Below are 13,087 nucleotides of genomic sequence, written 5' to 3' on the forward strand. Positions count from 1 at the left end.
TGTACCCTAAAGATGCTACCAGGCTTTGGTAAAAAAAAAAAAAAAAAAAAAAATATATATATATATATAAATAATATATGGTTAGATATTATTGCTAACGTTAACGGTTAAACTAATATATACATAAATAAAAAAAGCTGGAATCATTAAAAATTGATATCGGTCGTGGTCAACTTTAAGGGACTTCATGAAAAGACTTTGTCATATAAATCAGGAATTGTATATGTTGAGTTTGAGGGAAAAAAAGAGTAAAAACATTGCTAATCAATGATAATTTCTGTTGTGCTAAGTTGTTAACCGTCCAGCAGAGGGAGGCAAAGTAAAGGTAAACGAGTTAGTGTCAAACAGATTTGTTAGCACACGGTATTGTTATTTTCCTCTAGCTTTGTCAATTTACATTAACATTTACCAAAATGTTACGAAAAAAACCCCCAATTTTGCCAGTTATCTTGAGTGTGATTCAGCGTATTAACACCGTAACCGGCGGACGTGACTCTTAATGGTTTTAAATCAGCCGTTAGAAACGCTCAACGTCTCCTAACGGTTAAATGCAGGAGACAGCTTACCCTGATAAAGTACACCAGTCACGATACTTTTGTGTTTTCTGATTTATTCTCTAGAGAACAAGGAGAAAAGCTGAGTTCTGACAGCAGAGGAGGTTCCTGCCTCCTAAAATCATTATGATGGACACACAAAATACCAAAGCAAACAAGCATGGATCACATGTAAGTTGATGTTTTTTTCTCTCTTATATGTTGGTTTGTTGATTTAAATTTTTCCTATTAAACCTACAGTTCTTGCTACTATAAATAAATAACATTACTACCTTCATCTCCCCCTTGTCTCTTTCAGGTCAACTATAAGATAGCAAGAGAAGAGAGGAAGAAGCTGTTTACCTCTGCACATAAGTACATGTTTGACACCCTGGGCCTCAGACTGTCTTTGGAACCAGCAGCAGTGGAAGAATTTATTTTAGATTCTCCATCAGTAAGTTTCCTCACTGTGGTGTGTCTCAAAGCACACGTGTGACACAAGGAGAGCTGTTTGTAGACAATGTGTGGTAAAGAGCTGTTACCACAGAAGAGTTTCAGACTTTAGACCATTTAATTACTCAGCTCCAGAGTAATTGTCAGTGCCTGTCTCCCCGAAAGGCAGGCTGGTGTCTATCTCCAGCCGTCACTGTGCGAGAGGCGGGGGGACACCCTGGACAGGTTGCAAGTCCATCACAAGGACATATAGAGACAAACTAGTCAAACTATTCACACTCTGACTCACACCTAGGGACAATTTTAGAATTGCCAGTTCACCTGACATGCATGTTTTTGGTTTGTGGGAGGAAACTGGACCAAAACCTTCACAGGGAGAACATGTCAACTCCACGCAGAAAGGCCCCAGGCAGGAGGCCATCCTGCAGCCGCTGCTGCCCCCAGTGTTTGGGTTTTAATTAAAAAAAGGCATCACTACATAAAGAGTGTTAAAAAATGTTCATGTGTTTGCTCTTCCGTTTTCTCCCTTGCTGAATAGCTGGCTGCTTTTGATCATTTCCTCGCTGTTGGAGGTTGTAAAACCATTTCCTTCGTGTACCAGGAGTCTGAAGTCCCAGGAATCGGTAAGAATACGTCAGGAAAGACTCTCACACTGGTGTTTATATCCTGTTTCTTCATTAAAATTTTTATGACTGTGCATCAACTAACCCTTAATAAAAACAGATTAGAAAAAGACTGTTTTGATTTCTAAAAATAAATAAATAAATTAAAAAAGCGGTTCATGTTTGTCACTTGCATGTTTCTGGAGAACATCTCTACCAGGACTACTAAACACAAACCGTCTTTCTATATTAGTAAAAATCCCAAACAGCATCCGCAGCTCCGTGTGCTGCACATTCCCGGTTTTATCTCATGCAAGCCTTTTGTGTTTAATTTCAGAGTGTGGGCGCACGTATCCTGGGCCAACCAAAGATGGAAAAATACTGCGGTTGTTTCTAGCTAATTTAGCCGAGATAGACCTCACAGGCATTTGCTGCGTCTTCACACGAACAAAAGTGGACGTTCCTCTGAATCTAGAAAAGATACACGAGGTCAGACAAATCGGGTGGTTTGTGTCTGTAAATGTCATTTATTGATTTTTGAGTGATGGTCACATTTCTTATTGATTTATTTTGATGGTATTACTTGGATTAAAATAAACTGAACTAAATGTAGTGACTGCATCCCTTTGAAAATACTGCTTAACATATACTGGGTGTTAAAGTGTAAGGGTACAAAAACGTATATTTTATTATTTGGTGTGGTAGTAGCTAAGAGTCATTATCAACACAGTTTCCTGTCCTTTTTGTTCAGTTACCAACCCTTGTGATCAAGTAATAGCTTTTTTGTTAGTGTTAATTTAAAATGTAGTGAAAGAGTTAAAAGAAAATGGCGGACAAAACTTTGATATAAACAATGTTTAAATCAGTCTAAATGAAGTCTCTCCCTAACAAAGTTACTTTTTTTTTTTTTTTTGCCTTTTAGGAAATATTTTTTTCAGCGATCGATGCCAGAGATGGCCTCCTGAAAGGAATAAGAAACGCCTACAACTTTCTGCTCCCCGCTCTCGAAGCACAGGAAAACTGGGGCGCCTTAGACAAGTCCAAGCACGGCGCAAAAATGAAAAAGAACTTCCTGCGTGAAATGAAACAGTGTCTAAACTCTTTAGATGGTAGGTTTTTTATTTTCCAACCCTTCTGAGTGTGAATCTTTAGACGGAATATGCTGTTTGCTTAAACATTAAATAATAAACACGCCACTGTAGCCAAACTGCAGATTTTAACCCATTTTTTATTTTCTTCTTTGTCTTCATCAGACCTCCAGACGAGAAGTGAGAGCGTCGTCCACCTGACTACAGTCACAGATATCGACTTTTCTAAGCTGGTTTGTCTCGATGACATGAAAGCTGCGGCTGCTAACCCTGAGATGGTCAAACGACTGGAGGAAATTCTGAGTCAGTGGTGCAAGGACATCGAGCAGGTTTGTAGACTTAAGCTTTAACATTTTACTCTGATTTAAGTCTGTGCTGTTAGCTGGTAACGAGCAGCCTCCAATGACCATTAGGCTAAACAAAAATGAGCAGAAAGATAATTAGTATATAAAAATGAAAATTAAAGTAAAAGATGAGTATGTTTAGTCTGAGAAGAAGGAGATGCTGGCATAGACAAAAATGAAATTAAAAAAGGAAATAAACCAAATTAAAATATACAGGAAGTAAGGGATAAGTTCTTATTTACTAGTTCAACACCAAGTTTTTTATTAGGACAGAACTTCTACGTTAATTGTCCCAAAACTTAAATGCAAGCTACAAATAACAAAGACGAGGAAGCATTTTTTTTTTACATTTTAAAGCAAATAGTTTAATTATTCTTTCTGTCAGTTTTGAATCGTCAGGTTGAATTTCTAAAACCTCATGTATGCCTTACTATCAGGTCCTGATTGAGAGCGATCAGCTGAGGAAACAAGACAACATGGGACCCCTGAGTGAGTTGGAATACTGGAAAAGGATGTCTTTAAGGTTCAACTCCATCATCAGCCACATAAAAAGCCCCGAGTGTAAGACAGTGGTAATGGTGCTCCATATCCGCCGTTCCAAAATGATGAAGGTACTTCAGAAAAAATGACTTATTCAAACAGTTTTAATGTATTTATCAGTATTATTTGGGAAAGTATGTAAAAAGAAATAAGACATCTCAGTGCAAATGTTAATATTAACATGTGAACTGTAAAGGTTACAGAATCAGTGCTCACTGCATTAATCTTTAAAGGTGGTTCAAATCTTTACTGAAAAGACTTGACTGTGTACAGGTAGTTACTGTCAGAGAGAAGGTTAGAGGTATTCCCAAAAGGTCTGAATTGCGTAAGAACATATCAGTGATCAATGGGATTATTCTAACTTATTTAAGGATATTTTCTCAAGGTAATATTATCTCACATTTATGTTTCTGTGTGTTTTTCTTACTGGCATCGTCTGTTCATTACATGTTAGTCTGGACTCTGGTATGGTAACTTGAGAAGGATAAGACAGAACAGATTTATTAAACAAAAAGGTTTAATATCAGTTAGAGCCCCTCTCACATAAATAATGAATACAACGATATGACCGCGCAGGTGTGGCAGGATCTGGATAACAGGATTACAGATCGAGTCAGTGAGGCAAAGGACAATGTGAAATTCCTGGGCACACTGGAGAAAGTCGTGCAACCACTGTACAACAGTAACCCGGTATGTTTATCGCAGTCTAAAATACTTTGTTATGTCTTTATTACATTATTTTGTACAGCCCAGAGGATCATCATGTAGACACATGATTTATATTGTATTTCTACAGGCCCTGGATGCACAAAAAGTATTAAGAAAATGCAAACATGTAGTTTTCTTAAGCTTCCAGACTGTGAAAACAACTCATTAGTCCATATGTTTTTGTGTACTTTAATTACAATGAAAATAGTTATACTTTACATAGATCAGCTTAACAGACGCTGCTCTGTGGTCAAAAATAAAACTTCCTCTACATCTGTACATCCAAATCAAGATACGTTGGAATACAGAAAACAGCTGTTTGTTCGTCAGAAACATGAGTTTTCCAGCTACAAGATGGGAAATCCAGTGGGTTATGAATTGTTATGAATCGTTTCTGTTTTCAGGTTTTCATGACAAAGAATGTGCAGAATGTCGTCAGTGCCATTCATATGATTTACCGTGTTTCGCTGTACTACAACACGATAGAAAAGATATCTGTGCTCTTCATTAAGGCAAGTGAAGCGTGTTGCATTTGGAAAAAGGATACGATCATGAGAAGACACAGCGTAGTGATCCAAGTTCTCTCTGTAAACTGTTACAATGGTTCCAGGTCACAAACCAAATGGTCACAGCATGCAGAGCTTATATTACCGACAATGGCAGAAGTTTCATATGGGACCAAGATGCCGATGACCTCGTCAAAAAGATGGAGGTGACTGTGACGCCGACATCCCTGACTGACTTTGCTAAAGCCTGAAAATAACTCACTTTGATATTAACAAACGGACACGATTGTCATCTGCTTGTCTCTTGTTCAGGACTGCCTTTGTTTGTACCAGGAGTATCAATCCTGCGTCCACAAAACAAGGTTTCAAACGAAGGAGAAGAGTGGGGAAAAGCCCTGCGATGTTTCAGGCATACAGTTTGATTTACGCTTCAAAGGGTTCTGCGAGACACTTAAAAAGGTCAATCCATTGTAATAAATTGGACATTTTTTATGATAAGACTCTGCCAAGAAACAACATACATTATTTTATTTTTTATTTTTTATAGATCAAACAAATAATTACAGTGTTCAAGACATTTGAACCTCTTGAAAAGTCAAAGATCGAAGGCATTGAGACAATAGCCAGACAGTTCTACACGGCATCCATCAGTTTGAAGAGGAAGCGGTATGACATACTGGCACCAAAGGCGACCGAGTTTGAAGCTGATTTTGTGAAGTTCAAGGCTGAGATCAGCCAGATCGAGGTACGTGTGGTCGACAGCAGCGCGCCCGGCTGGCCTCTACTTTAATTCAGGATCAATTTAAAGATTTAAAAACCTTTATTGTTCCCCGCAGAACAAACTCCAGATGTTTATGAGTTCGTGTTTCTCAAAGATCATCTCATCTCAACAAGCTCTTTCCCTGATTCAGCGGTGAGTAGAACTTGTTGTCGTTTTATGTCAAGTTTCTACAATAATGATGAAAAATGTGCTCAAGTCTAAAAAAAAAAGAAAGTATTTAAATATTTTTGTGTTTTAGTTTTCAGAAGCTGAACATTCCTTGTCTTGACGCCCAAATTTCCACCGTTTTGGGTCTCATTCTTCAGCGTTACGCCTCAGAAGTCGAGTTTGTGAAAAGGGTATCCATTTTGCTTGAAGTTGTGCATCCGGGCAGACTCTGGGAATAAAATAGCTGTGAGTGAAACGTGAACTTTGTTTTGCCAACTTTGTTTGCAGCTTTTTGACAAAGAGAAGGAGGATCCTCCATTAAGCAGAGACATGCCTCCAGTGGCTGGCAGGATTGCTTGGGTCAGGCATCTCTACAGAAAGATAGACCAACCCATATGTTACATAAAAGTGAGTCAAAAAGCCTGTTGTTTTAAAGCTAATTCATAAACATGATCTGTTTTCGAGCTGACAGAACCTGTCTTCCTGTGCAGACAAACTCAGACGTTCTCTCCAGTCCTGAGGGAAAAGAGGTGGTCAGAGCATACAATAAAACGGCAGAAATGCTGCTGGAGTTTGAGATTCTTCAACACCAAACGTGGGTGGAGGAGGTTTCCAGGCTAGAATACGGTCGGTTCTGTGATTCTCACATACGTTGATACTCGTCCAGGTGGTGCACAGCTGCTGTTAAACTCTCATGGAGTCGATATTTGCTTGAAATGCTCTTTGTGTTTTATATACCAGTACTGAACCACACACTGCTGGTTCGGCATCCAAGGACGGGAAAGTTAATCGACAACTTTGATCCAAAAGTTTATGAAGTCATTCAGGAGGCAAAGTGTTTGACAGCGATGGATCTTCAGGTTCCGAAGCAGGCTTTAGTTCTTGTCAAGATGGAAAGCAAATTAAGAGGCTATCACTTGCGACTAAAGGTAAAGCTTAAAGCATTTTATGATGCATTTTACATATAAGTCACCTATACATAAGTAATTTTAATGCTTTTTAATAGACTATTTTGGAAGATTATGAATCCACCTGTGAAAGGATTCCTGCAGACTTCAGCAACTTGATGGCTTCAGAAATAAAAAATGTAAGCATTTTATAATAAAAGCAGATGATGGCGTTTGTGACAAAACGTCTAACCATTCACGATTCTGTAGATATTTGATTTTATTTTCTAATATCTACAGGTTGCTTTTTTTTAACCCCAATTCATTACATTCTTTCTAAATGTCAAGGTTGAAACTGCGCTTCGCCAAGGTTCAGCACTGCTGACCTGGTCATCCTTCCTCCTGGACAAGTTCTTGCAAAATGCTGAGACTGCTTTGTTTGAGCTCAAACATCTTACAAATAGGGTATGCTACTAAATGAGCAAACTGTTATTTGTCTGACATTTGTTGGTATATGAATAGTAACAAAATAATATATCTACAAATATTTAGAGTCAGAGCAGGTAAAGAACTAAAACATGCAGGATAGTGTTCCTCGAGGGCCTTATTGATTTAGAATATACTTAAATCCTTGCCTTGTGGGAAAACCTGTTTCACGTTTAATATCAACTTACACTTGTTTCAATGTGTCACTTTTTTTAGGTGCAGGATATTAGTAAGATGCACATCGATGATGTGATTGAAGAGATGTCGGAGACGATGCTGATTAACCTCCCAGAAAACGCGGCTTCACTGCAGGACCTGGTTGACTTGAACCAGGCACGGCCATCTTATTTTCATTTTCCTAATTAAAACATAAATAGAAGCTAATTCCTTTAATTAATTATTCACAATTGTTGCTTTGGTAAAAGTAATTTTAGCCTAAACATTTTGCCGTATAACCGTGTGTTCACTCATGCTTTTATGTGGTCATTTTTTTCTTTCCTTTAGAATCAATGTAAGGAGTGGACAAAGACATTAGATTACAAATGTAGTCTCCTTAAAGGGGCGATCAGTGAGCTGGGTTTTGTCTTCAGCGCCATTTATGACCCCAAAGTCCCAAAGACTGTGGAGGAACCTGTACCAGGTGTGCAACACATAAGTAACTGTGTGAACAAATCTTTAAATTCCTATTTAATTCTTACTTAAAAAGTATACACTATATTTTAGGAATGACCAGGGCAACCCCAAGAGAGAGCCAGAAGAGAGGTGCTGAAAAGGAGGGAGGGATTTTAGAAAATTCAGTCAAAGAGAAACCAAACAGGTTTGAAAAGGTATGTTTGCTCACGAGTCATATTCAGGTTCAGACAACTTTATCGAGCCAAATGCAAATCATTGGTAAACTTCTACCTCACCTTCACATTCAGCACACATCATCAACAAAGAAAATACAGGAGAGCTACATAATAAATGGTTCTCATCCTGGACATTTTGTTCTGTCAGCCTGTAGCAAATGTTTCCTGTACTGTTTTGGCTGCTCTTTTCCCTCACAGACAGACCGTCAAACCATTGAAAGGCTTTCAATAAAACATTTTTTTAAAAATTACATTCAAATGCATCACAGATGTAAAAAGTCCCAGTGACAATCATGTTTATGTTAATGTCAAACTTTGACTGAAATATTTGTAGAGGTCCACAATTTCAGCCCTATTATTATGAATGATGCTGGCCGTTAGTTTGTCCTGAGTCTAAACTAAAATCAGTGATTAACTCTTTCGTTTTTGATATATTAAGATCCAAAAGGTTATCATTGCATCATTTGTGAAACGCAGGTCTTGTGTTATTATGGTCTGAGTCCTAAAGATGATACAGGAGAGCTGCATCATCAGAAGACTTCATTTTATTGCCTCCCAGAGACTTTATTCAGCCTTAAAGAATTTCTGTTATCATCCTGTACGGTGGCATACTAAAACATGTGAGAATGTATCTTTTTCAGGAGTTTAGGAAGCTTTATGAGCTCTACAGTACGAAGGTGTTTGAAGCACTTGTCAAAAGCACAAAAGTCTCCCTGGAAGCCCTTAGAAAGAGAATTTGTAGTGCCGTGTAAGTATGTTGGTGTTAAAAAAGACCAGTATTGCACAGTAATAGTAATGACCACGAGCAGACTGACATAAGTAAATGTGACTTTTAGTTCTTTCAAGAAGTCAAAGAAAGTGCCAAAGTTGATCCCACTAATAAAATCTGAAGCACAGCTGGACAAACCCATAGTGGTGAGTTTCTTATATTTGTTGATTCATCATTTTAAGTCACTCCAGGAGTTAATTTGCAGATGTAAAGAAATTATGTAAAATCCTGCTTGTCTTGTTAATCAAAAAATAAAGTTTCTATATCTGATGTTTGTTGTCATCAGGTAATGATACCCAATGTAGATGAGACCCAGCAGGCCATAAATCTTCTTACTGACTTTGTGTTGGAAGTCAGTAAGGGAGTTGGACGGCAGCAGGAGTATCGCTGCGATCAAAGTCTGACGGGAGGTAACAAACTGTCAACATCCACATAAGATATGTTTAAAGTGACGCATGTACATGTACTTTTCTTTTCATTTGTTTCATTCCATTACACAACAACATAGTATTTTAATTTTCTAAAATTGGTCAGACAAACCTTTGGTTAATCTATATATTTTTTCATGTTTTTGTCTTGTACTCGACACAGAAAAAGACAATTTCTTTCAGTGTATTGTTGAACACAAAGACATCAAGAAGCTCGTGGCCATTCTGAGAACAGCAATCAGCTCTCAGAAGGTCCAAACCACTAACGTTCTGAAGCAGTTCGACTCTTTCAGGTCGCTTTGGGAAAACAACAGGAACCTCAAAGTCAAGGTTTGTTTGATTTTATAAATACAATAAGTGAATTTTTTTTTACTGCAGTATTGACATACAGTATATAATGATTGTCTTAAAGGAATTTATGGACTGCAACCCATCCTTGATCCAAATTAAATCTGAAATCCAGCACTACGTCTCAGTTGAACAGGAAATTGATGACATTGACTCTACAATTGACTCTGGACCATTTGAACTGTCAACAGGTAAAGTAGCCATGATGTGTTTTATGTAAGAACCAGGTAACTTACACATTTCAGATTTTTACATTTCCAAACCAAAGTGTTCCTAAACAGTTTTAAGACAGAGTCTATAAACGTTTTTTGGTCCAGATGGTCACACCACCATTGATCACAACCCAGTTTACAACCTTATGTTGATTTTTGGATTATTCTACATTTAAAAATCTCCTGTGAAAACAGGTTCTTTAAAGAAGGCCTTGACTGCTGAGAGCAAAGCTTGGAAGGGACTGCTTTGCAAATACCTGAAGGAAAGGTACAAGAAGAAAATGATTGACATCAGCATACAGACCAACAGATACTCGGCGCAGCTGTCGCATGCTGTGAACAACCTGGAGGATGTGCGCTGTGCAATGGGGGCCCTGTCCAAGCTGCGAGACGCTGACATACAGATTGATATGACACTGATTTCCATTCAGGTATGACTAACGATCATTGCTTGAACTGAGACTGGGATGTACCCCAAAGCTCTGTAGCTTGTGTTACACGTACATAAATAAAACGACATGATTTGACAGCATTTTCTGTCAGTCTTACAAGTAAAAAAGGAAGAAGAACAAAACTAACCCCCTGAGTGATCCACTTTACAGGAGGCTTATGAAATCTTGACCCAAAATGAAGCAGAGGTGAACAGAAGAGAAGCAGATGGAGTGTACAATCTAATGGATTTCTACACAGCACTCCAGGCTAAAGCTGTAAGTATTATCCTGACACGAATGTTTATTTTGCTCCTACACTAAGACGTGATTATCGACTTTGAGCCCTGACTTTCCCCAGAGATCCGTGCAAGATGAGCTTGTCCGCAAGCAGCCCGAGTTCAAACAAAACCTGCTGGAGTGCGTTGCTGTTTTTAAAAAGGATGTTGACACTTTTATGGAAGAATATGATTGTGTAAGTAATCTGTAGAGGTTTAATTTCGGTAAGCTTTATTATTTTTTATTTAAATGAAATTGCCAATTTAAATGTGTTTATGAATTTATGTGGCTTTGCATTTTAGGAAGGTCCCTTGGTTGAGGGGATTGATCCACGAGTAGCTAGCAAAAGGCTTCAGGAATTTCAGGTAACAATGTTAATTTATTTGTGTTTGTGATGGTTTTGTTAATGTTTGACGTTTGAAACATAAATAAGAAGAAATGGCCTCGATTTGATATAAGGAATATTCATTTTAGTAGTTTTCATAAAACAAAGATCTTAACAAGGTGAAAAGAAGAAAAGTAATATTTTTTCTCCTTTCAGTGTTTAATCTTATGTTGATTTTAATTTGAAATTTCTTGTTACATTTTAAAAAATGTCATTTTTGTTCAGGCTAGATTTGAAAAACTCTGGAAAAATTTCACCACCTATAACTCTGGAGAGCAGCTTCTGGGCTTGCCCGTGACAGAGTACAACTGTCTGCATCAGAAAAAGTTGGTTGCTGCTCTGCTAAGCAGCTCTTTGGACGACCATTTATTGATTATAATGGTGTTCAAACACATAAAGCCACAAATAATTTGTTTTATTTCTTTTAGGAAAGAGCTTGATCTGCTTCAAAAGCTCTATGGCCTGTATGATGCTGTGATGAGCAAGATAGGGGGATACAATCAAATTCTGTGGACAAAAGTAGATATTGAAAAGATAAATGCGGAGCTTTTAGAGTTTCAGAACAGGTGGAGTATTCTTACAGTTACAGTCTGCTGAGTGCCAACACTGTTCTGCACATAATGAGATTATTGTCTGGATTTGTAGGTGTCGAAAGCTCCCCAAAGCACTGAAGGAGTGGCAAGCCTTTCTTGACCTAAAAAAGACCATCGATGACTTCAGCGAGTCCTGCCCTCTGCTTGAAATGATGGCGAACAAATCCATGATGCGCCGACACTGGGATCAAATCGCTGCCTTGACTGGGCACGAGTTTGAAATCGAGTCCAGTACCTTTACTCTGCAGAACATCATGGATGCTCCTCTTTTGTCCAAAAAGGATGATATCGAGGTTTTCTATCAGTTTGTACAAACCTAAAGGGATAGTTTCAGTGTTTTGAAGTGGGGTTCTGCAAAGTTAGGGGGAAAAAATCTATAATACTGTGTTTGCTTGAATCTTTATGAATTTGTAGTATTTGTTTTTTTTTACATTGCACTACTTTTGCATGCGTTCCATTTTGCAACAAGTGGAACAGTTTTCAATTTAAGTAACCATAGACTTCTGTGTGAAATACATGGCTGATCTAAGAGTGAGGTAAGATGAGATAAACTTTATTGTCTGCATCAACTGTGGCAGAAATTCTCCTTTAACACGCTCTTTTACATTTCCCAACATACTAAAAATAAATAAATAATAGTTTAGAGAAAAGCATTTGGTTGGTCAAGAATAGGCCCTTCTGACTAACTGTTCACTCCTGGAGAACCTCTCCCAGGTTCTCCAAGCTGAGGTTGTTCAAACTGCAGGTAAAATACTGACTGCCTACATCAATTCCACAGAACCCCACTCAAAAACCTAAATTATTCCTTAAACTTTGCTCTGTTTTCCTAAATATATTATTTCATCTGTTTGTTTGTTTGTTCCCGTCTTCTTCCGTATGTTCTGCACTTGTAGGACGTCTGCATATCAGCTGTGAAGGAGAAGGACATTGAGGCCAAGTTGTCACAAGTGAAAGAGTTGTGGTCGGGTCAGACCCTCAGCTTGATGACTTTTAAGAACAGAGGGGAGCTGATGCTGAAGGGGGCAGAGACACTGGAGATTCTTACCATCCTGGAGGATAGTCTGATGATCCTGGGGTCACTGCTGAGCAACAGGTAGGAGAAATTAAACACCAACTTCAAATGTTTTATTCAGTGAAACATTAAAAGAAACATTACTTAACTATATCTCATATATCAGAGAGGATTTATGACAACTGCTGAGATAATCTTTGGTATATTCATTTAAAAATGAGGTTTAAATAATCCTCAATAAGATGTCTTAAGTAACTTGTGTTATGTCTGTTTTTTACAGGTACAGTGCATACTACAAAGCAGAAATCCAGGACTGGGTCTCCAAGCTGTCAACGTCGTCTGATATCATTGAACAGTGGATTGTTGTGCAAAACCTGTGGATCTATTTGGAAGCTGTGTTTGTTGGTGGTGACATCGCCAAAGACCTACCACAGGTGATGTCATTTATATACAGGTGCTGGTCATAAAATTAGAATATCATGAAAAAGTAGATTGATTTCAGTAATTCCATTTAAAAAGTGAAACTTGTATATTATATTCATACATTACATACAACCTCATATATTTCAAATGTTTATTTCGTTTAATTTTGATGATTACAAATGACAACAAATGAAAATCTCAAATTCATCATATCAGAAAATTAGAATCTTGTGAAAAGGTTCAAAATTGATGGCACCTGGTACCACACTCTAATCAGCTAATTAACT

The 13,087-nt window shown here is 37.9% G+C and overlaps 1 protein-coding gene across 1 annotated transcript in view; it reads left to right on the forward strand.

Moving 5' to 3' along the window:
- Positions 1-752: 752 nt before the first annotated feature.
- LOC108238979 (dynein heavy chain 8, axonemal) overlaps positions 753-13,087 on the forward strand; it is a 31,625-nt gene continuing 19,290 nt past the window's right edge. Inside the window, exons 1-30 of the mRNA XM_037975813.1 lie at positions 753-758; positions 853-987; positions 1,525-1,609; positions 1,926-2,077; positions 2,511-2,697; positions 2,842-3,005; positions 3,458-3,631; positions 4,137-4,250; positions 4,673-4,780; positions 4,879-4,980; positions 5,087-5,233; positions 5,322-5,519; positions 5,611-5,687; positions 5,794-5,893; positions 5,991-6,110; positions 6,194-6,329; positions 6,444-6,631; positions 7,292-7,408; positions 8,979-9,102; positions 9,284-9,450; positions 9,533-9,659; positions 9,876-10,111; positions 10,283-10,387; positions 10,470-10,583; positions 10,690-10,752; positions 10,998-11,098; positions 11,201-11,338; positions 11,418-11,658; positions 12,259-12,458; positions 12,658-12,811. Coding sequence (XP_037831741.1) covers positions 753-758; positions 853-987; positions 1,525-1,609; positions 1,926-2,077; positions 2,511-2,697; positions 2,842-3,005; positions 3,458-3,631; positions 4,137-4,250; positions 4,673-4,780; positions 4,879-4,980; positions 5,087-5,233; positions 5,322-5,519; positions 5,611-5,687; positions 5,794-5,893; positions 5,991-6,110; positions 6,194-6,329; positions 6,444-6,631; positions 7,292-7,408; positions 8,979-9,102; positions 9,284-9,450; positions 9,533-9,659; positions 9,876-10,111; positions 10,283-10,387; positions 10,470-10,583; positions 10,690-10,752; positions 10,998-11,098; positions 11,201-11,338; positions 11,418-11,658; positions 12,259-12,458; positions 12,658-12,811 — 4,080 coding nt within the window. The remainder of the gene's footprint in view (positions 759-852; positions 988-1,524; positions 1,610-1,925; positions 2,078-2,510; positions 2,698-2,841; positions 3,006-3,457; positions 3,632-4,136; positions 4,251-4,672; positions 4,781-4,878; positions 4,981-5,086; positions 5,234-5,321; positions 5,520-5,610; positions 5,688-5,793; positions 5,894-5,990; positions 6,111-6,193; positions 6,330-6,443; positions 6,632-7,291; positions 7,409-8,978; positions 9,103-9,283; positions 9,451-9,532; positions 9,660-9,875; positions 10,112-10,282; positions 10,388-10,469; positions 10,584-10,689; positions 10,753-10,997; positions 11,099-11,200; positions 11,339-11,417; positions 11,659-12,258; positions 12,459-12,657; positions 12,812-13,087) is intronic.

This window comes from Kryptolebias marmoratus, linkage group LG5 (assembly GCF_001649575.2).
Source record: "Kryptolebias marmoratus isolate JLee-2015 linkage group LG5, ASM164957v2, whole genome shotgun sequence".
Classification (NCBI taxonomy): Eukaryota; Metazoa; Chordata; class Actinopteri; order Cyprinodontiformes; family Rivulidae; genus Kryptolebias; species Kryptolebias marmoratus.